The sequence below is a fragment of the Urocitellus parryii genome, chromosome 10, assembly GCF_045843805.1.
Source record: "Urocitellus parryii isolate mUroPar1 chromosome 10, mUroPar1.hap1, whole genome shotgun sequence".
Taxonomy (NCBI): Eukaryota; Metazoa; Chordata; class Mammalia; order Rodentia; family Sciuridae; genus Urocitellus; species Urocitellus parryii.
The window spans coordinates 30,977,702-30,993,706 of NC_135540.1; the positions used below are offsets into that span (position 1 = coordinate 30,977,702).

Below are 16,005 nucleotides of genomic sequence, written 5' to 3' on the forward strand. Positions count from 1 at the left end.
CTCATTTATTTATAGAAACATTAACTTCAATTGATTTAAATATATTATAATTAAATTGACAGCATTCTGCACTTGAAAATAGATACATTATTGAATATTATAGTGAATTGGAAAAGTTTCATGAATTATTAATACAATTATGCCCATATTATAGGAAATTTCCCAAATGTGTGAAAGGTGCATACATAGCATTGTGAGTAGATTAATAGAATAGCAGTTGAATTACTGGTAATACTTGCTGAAATTTTTATTTCTACCTCATATAAGAATTATAATCTGGGTCAGTGGACAGTGTTACTTTCTTAAGCTCCTACATATTTACTAGGAAAAATGTTCTATGATTCAGCAAATTCTTGTTTTTATAGAATGTAATTCAGTCAATTATGAATTCATGCCTGCTCTTGACTTTGAAATAGGTTAAGATGAAGATAGTTTTTGAAACATACTTATCTTTAAAAATTCAATTTACATCGACCCACACTTTAAAAATCATCATTTTTCATGTTTAAGCTGCCCTCCCTCTCTAAGCTCACTTGCATTACTTTGTATGAAATTGAGGATTATTTTTGAGAAAAAATTGAAAGAAAGAAAATGACTGAAGAGTCATTTAAATTTTTCTATGTCATATTATCTATTCTTTTAGATGTTCATTTTTAAATTAGAAGAAGGAACAATTTCAAATAATTTTTGTACCTTGTATCACATTAGTTAAATGTGTATTTTTATTAAATTATTTTTCATGTTGCAATTTTGTGTGTGTGTGTGCTGCTTTTTTATCCTTACTGACTTTTTAAAAAGCTAATTCCTTTTGGTTCAGAAGATTGGTCTTATACATACTGAAGAGATTTTATTAACTGCCTTCAATAAATTCTTAGTGATAAAACTAGAAACTATTTTAACCTGGAGTATATACATTTAATAATAGATTATAGGTTTTCTCCTTATTGACAATTTAAAGGAAGGACATGATTTGAAATCATAGGATTTGAAAGTCAGAAAGAACTTTTGCTCATCTTCTCATTTTTTAAATGGAGATATTGAGTCCCGGGGTGATAAAGGGGAGGAAGTATCAGTAAATACATTCAATAAGGATGTTGCAGGAGTGATATTAACATCACAACTGCACAAGAAGGTAAAATGATAGGCTAACTCTTACGGCATTTTGGAAATATTAGTAAATTCCTTTATTAGTGTTGTGGTCCTGGCTACTATAAAAAAAAGTTCCTTTTACTTGTTCTTCTCTTTCTTTGTTTAATCACAAAAGTCATAAAATTTGGTGAGGAATTTCTGAGGCAGCAGAGAAAATGGCCAGAGCAGCTTCTCAGAAATGGGTTTGGCAATCAGTGTGCAGACATGAATTCCACAGGCGTAATTATAGTCTTCATTCCTCTCCACCGACTTCCTTTCTACAAACTTTGTATCCCTAGTCTACTACGTGCCTAAGTAGCTTACTTCCTTTAGGAAAAGATGTTTTGAAACCAAGAGCCAAAATGTGGTGTGGTATCAAGTTTGTAACTAAGTCTCTAAATTAGATTCTGCAGCTCTGTGGCCTTTCTAGATTAGCTGAGCTTCTCCCCCCCCATACACACAATTAACCCTTCCTTTGTTTTTAATCCGGTATAAAGAAAGGACATCTAAGGAGCCAAGTCTATCTCACTATAGCCGAAGAGAGTCTGCAGTGAAGGCAGTGAAAGCCTTCCACGCACGCAGTGTGGCTTGGCAAGTCGGCATCACAGCCCAAAGGAATGTACTGTATAGATGGAGTTTCCATGTAAAGCACTTCACACATTCTGTCTCTTGAATATTCTCCTACTCAACTTTGTCCTTTCAGAATAGAATTCTGGATTTTTCCTAGATCCTGTCTACAGCACATGAAACCAAAGTTCAGTTTTGGAACACTTCTATGAATATTTTATTTGCTTGTTTGCTTTTCACCTAAGTCAAGTGAGGTTCATAGCAGCGTTCCTGTATTGCTAAGTGGGTTTTCACAGGAGATGAAAGATAAAAATAAAAATAAAATTAAATGTAAACCAATAGGGCCTGGTAAGAGAGCACTCTACCGCCAACAATAATTTGCAATTCCACTTCTCATGCACAGCAGCCGGAAATCATCTTTGCTGCATTTGATCCAGGCTGGAGCATCTCTGAGTGAGAGCTGCAGCAGCGGCACAACCTTAGCTCCAGGCTGGAGGAAATCGCTGTCCTCGGTGCTGAAAGGCAGAAGCGCGCGGTGGGCGCGATAGCTCCCGAGAGAAGAGGTCTTTCCAAGGGACAGCGGCTGCCGGGCTCCGAGCAGCGCTTTCTCAGCACCGCGCACGCGAGGCTGCCAGTGCTGTGCGGGGTGCGGGGCACCGTGCGGGGGAGGGGTGTGCGCGCGAGTCCGCGGCCTGCCGCGAGTCGCGCACGCGCGCCCAGGACTGCCTGCTCCTCACCGTGACTTGCCTGTGTGTGCGCGTGTGTGTATGTGTGTGTGTGTATGTGTGTGTGTGTGTGTGTGTGCGCGCGCGCGCGCGTGAGAGAGAGGAGAGAGGGAGAAGAGAGCGCGAGAGAGGGTGAGTGTGTGTGAGTGCATGGGAGGGTGCTGAATATTCGGAGACACTGGGACTACAGCGGCAGCTCCGCTGAAAACTGCATTCAGCCAGTCTTCCGGACTTCGGGAGCGGGCACAGGGCGCAGGGCTTCAACAAGCCACCAGCAGGACCTGGGAAATAGGGATTCTTCTGCCTCCACTTCAGGTTTTTAGCAGCGTGGTGCTAAACTGCTGTCTCAAAATGCAAAGGATCTAATTTGCTGAGGAAAACGGCCAAAGAAGGAAGAGGAGGAAAAGGAAAAAAAAAAAAAAAAGAGGGGGTATTTTGTGGATGCTCTACTTTTCTTGGAAATGCAAAAGATTATGCATATTTCTGTCCTCCTTTCTCCTGTTTTATGGGGACTGATATTTGGTGTCTCTTCTAACAGCATACAGATAGGTAGGTACCCTTTGTGCTATGCTTTTGAATTGTGCATAATTTGGTGGTAATCTTTGTTCACAGTGGACAAATTAATTCATGTCATGTAGACTTATGTCATACCTTGACTGCATTCCAGATTTATACTACCTAGAATATACATGATTTTCTTAGGATGAAGCAAAGGGAAACGACTGTGCCTTTGATACAATAGAGGAAAAGGTCTTCTCATTTCTGACCCCCCAATTTTACTAATTCTGCCTTAATGACATCTCCCAGTTTGCTCAGATTCTCTAGAGGTCTGAATGCAAAGCTTGTGATGATGAGTAAAAGCGAACGTTTCTGGCCACCTACCTTGCCCTCAAGATTCTCATTAGTGTCTTGACCCTTTGGCTACCTTTTGGACGTTCGACCCCGGCTGCCCGATTCTGTAGATGTGTTTATTCGGCCTATTAACGCGAATAAGAGACTCCGGGCTTCTGGGTGCTAGCGGGCTCCCCTCCTCTCCCTCCAGGGCACTGACACGGTTCTCTTGCTTGGTGTTTGTTCTTTCAGGGGGGCTGTTTCCGAGGGGCGCCGATCAAGAATACAGTGCATTTCGGGTAGGGATGGTTCAGTTTTCCACTTCGGAGTTCAGACTGACACCCCACATCGACAATTTGGAGGTAGCCAACAGTTTCGCAGTCACCAATGCTTGTAAGTAATGAATATTCATGCTTTTCTGGTGCCGCACGCGGAAAGCTAGCAATGAAGAGTGTGGGATGGTGTGTGTGTGTGTGTTTCTGTGTGTCAGTGTGTGGGTGTGAGTGACTGCACACGCGCGTGCGTGTGAAGGCATAGAGAGAAGGTGGCTGTAATCTCAGAGACCCCAGCTGGCTGGGGGTATAAACAGGGGGCGCGAAAGGCATTCAAGAGTTTGCGCACTAGGGAGTCTGGTGGGGTTTTGAGCTGGGTCATCTTTCTTGGGTTCAGGGTGGTCCTCGCCAGTCTCCAGTGCTAAGAGAAGCTGTCCCCGCCCCCTCCCCCGCGCGCCTATTGGCACCTGGCCAACAGAGAACACGCTGTTCCCCAGGGCGCGCTGTCGGGCTGTTGGACAGATCCCACCAGGGACTGCCAGAGCCCTGATGCCTGCCCGGCAGCTGCAGCGAACGCCTGTGTTTGGGGCTTAGATCCGCAGCCTCAGCTCAGGCTCATCCTGTGGTCCCCGGGAGCCCCAGGCTCTTCTCTTCCTCCCGACAAGTTGTTAGAATGGTTCTGGAGTTGGGCTCAGGGCTGTTACATAACGCCCAATCGAGGGGCGCAGCGCAGCAGGAAGCGAGGCCCACGCAGGCAGGCGCAGCCCAGGCCGGGTGGGGAAGTGGGCTGGGGCAGTGGGGAGCACGGTCCCTTTCTCCACCGAGCTCCTGCCAGAGTCGAAGGGGGCGATTCCGCGCCCGGGCGCCGGGGTCTGCTCGCCTGCCGGGCGCGCTTTGTTCCCGGGTAGCCGGGCTCGGCAAAGGCTATCAGTGGAAAAGGGGTGGACAACAGTTGAATCCAGCCGAGTTTTAAAATCTGAAGAAGTCGCTGATCAGCCATTTTAGTCTTTGCAGTTCTCCATATTAATCCTTCCACTCTGCTCAGTGCTCGAGGACTAGCGAGGAAGCTCCATCAAGGCTGCAAATAAAGTAATAGAAACCAAGCGATTAGGCATCTGAAAGGTTCAATGGAAAGGCTGGCGGCCCTTTCCCGGGATTTGCGCCCCAGCCGGCGTGGGCAGTGCAGCCGCCGCCACTGTACCTTCCTGCCGGGTTCCCAGAGCTGCCATCATTTCCTGCCGGCTGGGCTGGGGCGATCCTTTCCTGCAGTTCTTATTTCGTAGGTAATGATTTGGGGGAGATTTGCAGATGCCTTACTTCCCACTTTGGCTACAGTGTAAAGGAGCTAGCGGAAAATTACCACAGGAAAAGCCCCACTGCAGAGATCCCACATTAGACAAACAACTGGTTGTCATTCCACTTCCTCGTATTAAGCTTTAATCATGCATTCGATGGTTTGGCTTGATTATAATATCAGGAACATCATCAACTCATTTTGCAACCGCTGTCACCCGGGTGAATGAAGAACTGAATAATTTCCTTTGAGTGATAGAACAGGGGCATTATTGTGTCATATTAGATGACCAGAATCCAATTGTTCTTGAGGGACCGATTTAAGGTTTCAATGCTGTTTTCTTCAAATGCTGATGTTACAGGAGAACGATCTGTCTCTCTCTCTCTCCCACTCTCTCTCTCAGACAAAGTGGATTTGCGGCTTCAAAAAATGTCATAGAAGAATATATCAGAAAATTGTAGTCATACCAGACCCAGACACACACACACACACACACACACACACACACACACACACACACAAAATCCCTGCTCTAAATTTTAAAGGCTTTCTTGCTTGACCTATTTACCTACCAGAACTAGACTATTGGTTTGGTATCATGAAGTTTCCATTTTTCCTAAATTATAAGTTCAATATGCAACTGTGTTGAATAACTATACGTATTTGTATACTAGTGTGACAATACTTTGAAAAGTAAAGAATCCTAAGGGAAGACTACCGTTATTGGGAGGAAGTGGATTTTAGTGTGGACACTTATAAATTTTGAAAATAGTCAGCAACTGAGAAGTTCATTCATTGGAGAAAATAGTGAAGGGAGCATTCTGAGAAAATAATAGATATGTCCATTAAACAAAATGAATATTCTTTGATTCCAAAACATGTTGAATTACTGTTGGGACTTTGTAAAGAGAAAACATTATGGTTTACCTTAGGATAGGTTTAGTTCCTTGACCTTAGTGTGTGTGTGTGTGTGTGTGTGTATGAATGTATATTCATATATGTTTGCAAACATGTTTAACTTTTACAGATCTTACTGAAATAAAATATATGGACAGAATATGTACAAATGTTACACACATACAACTCCATGATTTTTCACAGAATGAACATATTCATGTAATAAATGATCAAATCTTTATTTTGCCCAGACTTTCTGTTTTTCTCAGAAAGTGAAACTGAAAATTTTTTAAAAAGTACATATCTTCAGATCCTAAACTTAACCCCTCATGGATTATTATCCTAGAATGCTGAAATTATTTGGAGGAACTGAATGTATTTAAAGAACATGAAAATTTAGAATCTCAGCACTTACACTTCCCATGTTATAAGTAATTTTACAGATTGCTACAGAGAACTAGCAGAGCACTATTACAGAAAAGAGCCCCATGGGACAGAATTTTCTGGAGTTGACATTGACTTGTTGGGTTAACCACTTCACATATGTGACTCAGTTTCTTTATTCGTTTAAGAATTTCAAAATCTATGAAATGGGATGTTTTTTCCTCCTTTTTTGGTGCTAAGGACAATAGAAAATATTAGTTTCTCTCTTCTCAGAGAGTCAAAGTGAGGGAGAGATGATTATGTAAAGTACAAGCACAAAGTCACTAGTCAAGGGATCTCCAAAGTCAAATTTACCAACATGAGTCTTGGGTATTTAATTCCTCCTCAAGCTTTTTCTCCAATGCCTTTCTTTTGTTTTCTTGCCTTTTTAAAGTTGGGGAACCCATAATTTTTCTTATATAAAGTGGAATTTACAGTATCAGGTACTTTGAGAGTTAAGACCAAAGCATCTTTTCCTCATTTCCACCAAAAACCTAAGAAATTGTGCTGTAATTCCATTGTTAAATAATGGGTATTGTCATTCAATGCTTATAACTGGGGAGATTGTTCTTCATTTTAGTTAAGCCATAAAAATCCCACTGGGTTAGATTTATATATTAAGAAAGTGGAATTTTATAGTTTCGTGATAGAATTTTAACAGAAATAAGATTATTTGTTCACTGATTTAATTTCATTACTGGGATGAAGGAACTTTCTTTGGAATTGTTGAGGTTGACATTAAGTTAAACATCCAAGAAGATCTTATGAATGGGTGGGTTAAGCATATGCAAATGAATTGAAATCATTCTGTTCTGAACTGGGTAAAATGACTAAGTGCATTCCACTGGTCTCCTGTATATCCTTTTTTAGTCAATAGTGAGATCGGAATGTACCTGTTCAGTCTTACTTCATTCTGTGGACACCTGAGGAAATAAAGACTGATTTCCTTTTCTTTCTTTCTTTCTTTCTTTCTTTCTTTCTTTCTTTCTTTCTTTCTTTCTTTCTTTCTTTCTTTCTTTCTTTCTTTCTTTCTTTCTTTCTTTCTTTCTCCTTCCTCCTTCTTTCCTTTCCTCTTTCCCTTTCATCTTGACTACATACAACACAATTTTTTTAACCCCCTGAGGGTTTTTCAAAACCTTCATTATGAGAAAATACAAAGCCTATAATCAGAAAGAAACTTGAGACTAACAGAAGCTGAAGCCACTGATGGGCCTCAAGAATTTATTCATTCACTCAATAAATACTTACTGAATGCCTTCTAGTTATGGAGAATAAATGAATGTTTTTCCCTTGGTAACTCAGTTTTTCTGAACTTTTTCCTATGTTCTAATAGTTTATAATGCTTCAGAGGTTTCAATATCTTTAGTGTGTATTGGCAGCTGAAGGGTTGTTTAAGAACTTTAGTGTGTGTAAAGGCATTCTAGTAGTTCTTAAACATAAGTAACTTATTACAGTAATAAAAATATGAATTTTTGAGAAAATAATAAATTTGATACTAGTATTTGTCGACATACCACATGGTTAACTAATAGAATCAACAGCAGATTTTAGGAAAATACTATGTATTTTTACATTCTAAATAATTTTAGTAAATTTTGGTGCTATACTAATTAGGAAAAGTAAAAAAAAAACAAACCTGTCTGTAATGGTGATAAACATGAGTATTTGATCCCATAGGATTTGGGGGATTAAAGATATTAAATGTTGGATTTACTCTTCAAAATCTTCTGAATCTTGATAAATGAATTTGAAAAATAGCTTTTAGATTAGTTAATGATAATTTAACAATTTTATAGTTAATTATTAATTCCATAAAACAAAGTAAATTATGAAAATATTAAATTTTAAAAAATAGAAAACGAAAATCTACTTTTTCTGTAAGCCAGCAGATGGAGATGTTGGAGAAAATATTGTGTTTTATAAAACTGTTGCCTACACTGAATACGAATCCCTTTTAAAATGTTGTAAATGAATTTACTTAGAGAAATTGAGAAAATATAAATGAAATTTAATTTGAAAAGCTTTATTTAAAAGATTGTTTGAGAAACAAAGTTCAGTTCCTCCTTTTAGAAACAGATTATCTTAGATTTTATTTATTAAATAGATCATCCTACATATTGTAGTCTTGTTCATAAAGCATTTAGGAACAGAAATGATTGTAACTGCTCTTAACAGGGAGAAAATTCTAAAATTATATTTTTCCCTCTTTTAAACCTTGATTACACAAATACAATTTCTGAGGTATATTTCTTATCATTGAATTGTAGTCACAAAATTTATTTATCATTGGAAAGTATCAAGAAAATAATAAGCATGTACTAAACAGAAATCCAAGGATACCCTTGGTTGAAATACTGTATTTGGGGATGAGATAAATTATGTATGCAAATAAAAATTCCTGTATGAAATCATGGAAGCTTAAATGAGCAAGAATTTACTCCTGTGCAATCCCTGCCTGAGGTCTTACAAGATTCAATCTGCTGACTCAAGAAGTATGGAGCATTTCTGTTTCATGTCAAGCCTCAAAAGTGCTGGGGTTATTGTACTGTGACATTATGACAAGCTGGTGCTGATTTGTGCAGATCTGGGATCCTCTCATAATCTCTTCCAGTAACATTTTGTAAATGTTCAAACTTCCTTGAGCCCAGAAAATTTTGAGAAGGCTGAGAAATAGCAGTTGATTCTTGATTATTCCAGTTGGTGTTGTGGTAAATTGTGTTTTCAGATAATGTGTTTTCTCTTCTTCCTCCTCTTCCTTCTGTAAAAAAAAAAAAGTCAATAAACTTACTTAATCTGCAGAACACATGTTACTTCAGAAAATAAAAATCTGAATTAAATTAGGGAAATCTTCTTTTGCAAAAATTTTATAAGTGAGTGAAGGGCACATTATAATAAATGCTGTTGGGTTGTTTATAGTTCTCTGGGTAAATTATATTTCTTTATCAACTTTATTCACTGAAGATTTCCAAGATTCCATTAAAATATTAACTCTTTTATTATAAAAATTTTTGTCAAAATTTCTGAGCTTTGTTCCTCTAATATCTAAATAATTGGTAAACCTCTTATAAGGCTGTGCCGCTCAGTACAAGAGGAAAATGATTTGCTGAAATTAAAATTAAATTTCAAAATTACCCTTGATGTAGAAAATTTTAAACATCAAACTGTTTTTCAGAACAGATTTTGCAAACTTGGAAAAAAGTGAACGTGGTTCTTAACAGTGGTGTTGATTCTAAGTGTAACAACTGTTATTTTGTTTGTTTGTTTATTTTGTTTTATTCAATAAAAATATTTTATTATTTTTGGTAATCTTAGTTTATAGAGTGAGAATATTTAAAAATTAACAAGGAGAATGTAAAATGTGACCTTCTTGAGGGCAGGACAAGCTGCTGTTAACCTCTAAGTTCCTAGGGCATCGAGGCACTTAATTATTTTTTACTTACTAAACACCTTTAATTTTATACTAGACTTTTTGCCATGAAATTATGCTTTTTGAAGTCATAAGTTTACTTTTGTTATACATTTCAATTTCAAAATAAACAATGTGCTTGATCTCTGCCTCAAATCCTATTTAAACAGAGGTGTAATATATTTATTTTTATTTTCATCTGCAAGTTAGGCATGTTCATAGTCATTATCTTTATACTTAAAGCTATTAAAATGATTTTTTAAATATATGCATAATATGCATTTAATTTTTTTTATAAATGTTAATTGTTAGGATGATGCAAAAGCCATGCTGTGAGTCGTTTGAAGGCCAGACTGTATTCTAAGTACCCTGATACAGGACTGCTCAGCTTCCATTTTAAGTTTTGATTTTCATAAATGCAACTATATGTCTTCCTTGAGTGGTCACAAATTTATCTGAGAAAATTCCTTGTTGCCTCCAGCCAGAATATTATATGCCACAATTTTCTGTGTTAATTCCTTTAGTGTAAATTTTTTACAAAATGTACAGAATTTAATATATTGTTTTTTCTTTTAGAACATATCTAGGAATGGAGTGTTTATGGGCATGACTTTATATTGTGGGCCAATTGCTTTATTTGAACTAACGTGTGTGATTATTCTGTATTCTTCTGTGTCTCCCCACCACCCCCTTTTTGCCTTGGTCTATCTCTAGAGTTGTTTTTCAGTAAGTTTGCATTTTCTTATTTTTATTCTATTAATTTTTTTAAAAGGGAAACACCTGTGCAATAACATATGGAGAAAATTGTCCACATTGCTTGCTACTAATTTATAGCTTAAGGTTAAAATTTAAAATTTAGACTCTTGAAATTTGTAATTGTCTTTAGCTGAACAGAACAAACAGTTTGGGAGATGTGGGTTATCATAGAAAGAGACTTTATAAGTAAATAATTTTTTATTTGTAGTTTAAATTTTCATCTTTCTTTACATTTCTCAGATGACAGTTTTCTTAGTCTTTTTACTTTGAGTATTCTTCAGAATTTTACTTTATAGACTTATATAATTTGTTCATAACTATGCAATGTTAATACACTCATTTTTTTCTAATTATTTCAGCATGTAAAATATGAGTACAAATTTGGCTGAGTTGAGAAATGGTCTAAATTTTAGTTTGTCTAAAATAATGCAAAAATAACATTTCTATGATGCTTACTTTCTCTTTGTAGAAATCAATTTCAAATAATAAATCATTTTGTATTTAATTATTTCATGGTCCCTGGTAGTTTTATTCTGATGAATTTCAGTGGGCCTCCAAAGGTACCTTGCAATATAAATATTTTAGTGTTAATCTTTCAAATACCCAAATTATACTGATAGGAATGAGAGAAATATCTTTATGTAAACTGAGTACACTCTGTTCTTCTTATTAAAATATAGTGGAGTATTATCTGATTATTCTTCATCACTGTAATAGAATATTAGCTACGTCATTTCTAACTTCAGCATACATTTAATTGAAACTCAAGTTATATAATTTATATAAGAAAAAAAAATTTTCTGCTCATAAACCTTTTGTGTCTTGTATTAAATTTTTGAATTAAAAAATAGTTTTGTTTCAGATTTAGTATTCATTTCACAATTATTCCAGCATCAACTATAAGTATACATCAGTACTTTGATTTTACACATTCTATTTCTTATGTATGAGTAAAAATATAGAATGGGAATATTGAAATAAATATTTTCAGGATAAGAAATGAATACTTATTCTTCCTCATTGTGGATTGATATTGGCAGATTTCTTAAAATGTGGGAGGAGAAACTGTGGAGAAAAAGGGAAAAACACTTCAGGAGTCTTGGTCACTAGATACAGCTGTAGGAATTTGGATCTGGGAATGTATTCTTTCTCTTCTTCCTCTTTCTTTCCTTCCTTCCTTCCTTCCCTCCCTCCTTCCTTCCTTCCTTCCTTCCTTCCTTCCTTCCTTCCTTCCTTCCTTCCTTCCTTCTTTCACTTCCTCTTCTTACTCCCTCCCTCCCTCCTGAGTATCTGGTAGTAAATTGGAACATTTTAGACATATTTCTCAAGGACTTTATGACAGCTATTTATTGTGAGTTGCATGTTTAAATGGGACTATTTATTTTCATTGAGCCAGATACCACATAAATAGTTCTTGAATTTTACACTAAAGGGAGAGTCCTCGGCTCCCTAAAACATCTTTGCTCAATGCACTTTGGCAAATATATGTATGGAAGTGGAGATGGATAGGGGGTGTGTGGGCGCTTTGCTGGTTTTCCTTGAAAAGTACATTTCAAATTATATCATGATTTTGTCTTTATCCACATCTTCTCTTTGTGAGAAATTAAACAATTTTAATCTCATTTTAATATATGTATGAAATGGTAATATTTGTTTTGTAATTTCTAAGTGGTTTCATAACTTATAATTCTACTTATTTTTCCAGATTTTGGTTGTTACTAGTTTACAATGTTATTACTCTTTTAGATATAGGAAGAAATTTTAGGAGAATATACAATTCAAATTGGATATCAAGAAACTAAGAGGATTGTCATCGTAATGATGAATACAAAGGTTTTCATCTATGAAGATAAAAAACTACTCTTATTCTTTGCGCTTTGTAGCCCTGCTGTCCTGGGATACAGATTAGAATTGATTTAGCATCTGCACTTGGAACTGAATTCTAGTCCAACTACTAGATATATGTCATTTGACAAGTTGCTTACCTACATCTCAGTTTCCAACTCTGTGGAAGGGAATCATATGGTAAGCATTATTTTGAAGATATGCAATAGTCATCATAAACAATATGAAATGTGTTTGGCCAAAAGTGTGCATGTGCATACAAGTTAGGAAACTTTTTGATATTGCATCCTGTGTTAGGATCTTTGGAGAATTTTGACGAGCACTTGCTCTGAGAGGCAGAGGTAAAAGCAAAATGCATTTCTAGTTTCTTGTAGGAATCTTCTTTTATTGCTTGTATACCTTTTCAGGACATGTGCTGTTTGGTGACAAAAAGGTCATTTACGAAATAAATCACATAAGCCACACATTTAATTTAGCACATTGTAATGTTTTTTAAAAGCAGACGTGCTGAAACTCAAGTAATAGTGCGTTTGCTTTATTGCATATCATTTACATTTCAGGATGTTGAACAACTTATCCTTAGTAGATCACTAAGTGTGTAATTAAGATATTTGAACACTTTTCCAAACTGACTGCATTATAGATTCTTAACATTTCATTTAACTGAATCAATTAAATTTATTTGTTTTAGTGAAAAGAAGTCAAGAGAACACAAGACTTGAGGACAAGGCAAAGATAGGTTTAAATATAATTAGTAGCTTTATGATACAATGCATGGTTTTGCTCTAAGATAAAGCTCAGTTTCCTTATTAAACCTAATAATATTATTTGGGATATTAAATGAGAAAATAAATACCTCAATTAATTTTTCATCAGTGTTTCCAGTATTCTTGTATTCCACTTGCTGGAAACTGGACATTGTGCTCAGAGTGAGGGAGAAGAATAAAATGGAAGTCCCTGTCTTAGAGAATTTATAGATTTTACAACTTGAATACTCACATATCACTTCTATTTTCCAAACATGTTCATATGTTTTGTGGTAGTTTTGTAAGGATTACAGAATAAGTGGTCTTACTTTTTTAAAAATATTTTTTAGTTGTAGTTGGACACAGTACCTTTATTTTATTTACTTATTTTTATGTGGTGCTGAGGATCGAACCCAAGGCCTTGCACATGCTAGGCAAGCGATCTATCACTGAGCCACAACCCCAGCCCCTGGAATTACTTTTATATCCATTTCTAGACGGGAATACAGAAATTTCAATGAGTTGCCCTGCTTTTACTTGGGAAGAATTTGCCCAGAAAACCAGTTGGCTATGTTCTGAGCCAGAGCCTATATCAGTCTCAGTTGATGGTGTAGCTAGTTGATTAGCACAGGCAATTGTGGATTAAAATTATAGGTCCAACATTCACTTTGTGACTTTTTGTAAATTATTTAAACTTTGTAGTAGTGTGCGTCCTCTCTGTAAAATAGGAATCATTATAACACCTGCCTCATGAGGTCATTGTTGTATTTAAATCACAATGGTTGTCCTATATAATTTAGTGATTAATATCCCTAATTTCAGTGATTCTGATTGCATATTAGTCACATGCTTTAGGTGCATGGAGGTGAAGGCCACTAACAGTTTTTTATGTAATTATCATAATAATGGGCTTTAATAAAACCATTCAAGCTAATATTAGAAACAAGTATTTAATATTAAGCATTTTTTAGGAAACTGGAGAGCATGCACATTTGACAAGATCTTTGTTGTGTCCTTGATCCACAACTCCCCATTCCCTAAGTTCAACAGATCAACTGCAAGAACTGAAAATCATGCATAAAATCATGTACATTCTATTTTAACATTTAACATTAATATCTGATGCCCTTCAGTTATCACTACCACCATTATTATATTCAAGCAATAAAAATGAAGTGATGCATTTTCCACAAGTGGAATGACATTGAACATCCGTCAGGTTCCCAATGGACTTTTTTTCCTGGGGATCCCTGTATGCATCTTGTTGCTAGTGCTAGTTGGCTTGCCCCCTGTCATCCTCCTCATACGTTTCTTCCCCAGAATGAATAAAAAAGCTCTGTTTTTCTGGCTGTAGTCTGTTGAAAGTTTTGGAAGGATTTGTTTTGTTTTGTTTTTGAAAAATGCACATGATTACGTGGTCTGAAATTACTTCCTTTGGGAAACAGAGATGGGAACAGGAAACGCAGCCACTGATAATGAGTAAGAATAAGAATGACCTACATATTAGCTAAACATATTTTATAGTTTATAAAATATTCACTACCTCATTCTGTGTTGACTCTCATTATTCTGGTGTTGTTTTATATATTGCAGTTAATAGGAGCCATATAAACTCTAATAAGGTAGTTTAGTAAGAATTGGGGTCAAAATTACTCAGTGAAAGAACATCTATATATTTAAAAAACAAATTACATTGATGATTCTGAATTTGGGAGGGAGGTTGAATGTCCTGTATACAAGTAAACCGATTATCTTCAAAGTGATTATACTATCCTGTTTGTATCCAACTAAAAACTTATCACAGGATAGTCTTCTTTCTTTTATTGTTCCTCAAACCTTTAGTTTAAGTCTATTCTATGTTAATCACTTCAGTAATGTTAATCAATTCAGTAATGTCTAAAGTGACAATAAGTTAAGATTTCTGTATTGGAAATTATTCATGGGTGTGAAGCCTTTTATTTATAGTAAAACAATTCATTAATCTAGGTTAGCCAGATGATTTTCCTATTAAGTTAGAATGTATAGTACAGTTACTGTTTCTAGATCATTTATAAATACCATTCTATGCCTTGAAACTAGACCTAAATCCAAGTATTTTAAAAGCAGAAATGACAATTCAAACCTTGACCAGAAAATGTAAAAATGATTTGGGTGGCAGGTGACTACCGATTGAAAATACATTTTGAAAAACTGGTTAGCCAAATGAGGAAATAATGTTAATTCTAATGTCACTCATAGTTCTATCAAAAGCAGTTTCAGTTTTTTTGGTTTTTATTTGGAGATGATGATTTATGATTTGTATTTTATTTTGCATATGATTTTTCCCTTTTCATTGCCAAAATATTTTTAATTCAGTGTGAACTGATATATATTGCTGAAATTATTGCTTGCTCTTTACATAAATTAATATATGTAGATCAAAATATTTAACTATAATAAACACTGTTTCAGATTGTTGCTGAAGAAGCTAGTTGTAAATTTTACATTAATAGGTTTTACAACATATTAGAATTGTTGATGACTATGATTATTTAGAATAATGTAAGAAACACGAATACCTTGCTAACATCTCTTACACTATTAAAACAACTTTATATAACCTAAACTTTGATTTTTAAAGCAGTTTGAGGATTTCTGGTGGAAAATCATGATTATTTTTAAAAATTGATGCATTTTAACATCAAAAGTGGTATAAAATATTTATTTACAGTAATTTGTTGGTATTGTGGGAGATTTAAAATTTAAAATGTGCAGTAATTTTGAATTAAGATTCTTAAGGTATGTATATTTTTCATTTTAAAAATTATTATGAAAATAATTCATACATATGGTATTTTACAAACCACTACAAAGGGGATCTAATAAATCCTTATTTATTTATTTATTTTTACTGGTTAGTTTTGATTATCCATGACAGTTCAATTGTTTTGAGATAAAAATCTTTTTGAGTCTTTCTTCCACCACAATTGCATTTCTCTGAGATAACTACTAGCAGTGGTTTCTGGAAGTTGGCGGGTAATATGTACTATTCTATATCTTGATTGTTCCTTGCTTAACAAAACCAAGAGTATATCTTTTACCTGAACAGAGATTTTCCTCTTTCTTTTTAATTATT

General features: G+C 35.5%; 1 protein-coding gene across 3 annotated transcripts in view; it reads left to right on the forward strand.

The window, feature by feature from the left end:
- Positions 1-2,881: 2,881 nt before the first annotated feature.
- Gria2 (glutamate ionotropic receptor AMPA type subunit 2) overlaps positions 2,882-16,005 on the forward strand; it is a 139,895-nt gene continuing 126,771 nt past the window's right edge. For all 3 annotated transcript variants that reach the window (XM_026395940.1, XM_026395942.1, XM_026395941.1), the window contains exons 1-2: positions 2,882-2,969; positions 3,504-3,644. In XM_026395940.1, coding sequence (XP_026251725.1) covers positions 2,882-2,969; positions 3,504-3,644 — 229 coding nt within the window. The remainder of the gene's footprint in view (positions 2,970-3,503; positions 3,645-16,005) is intronic.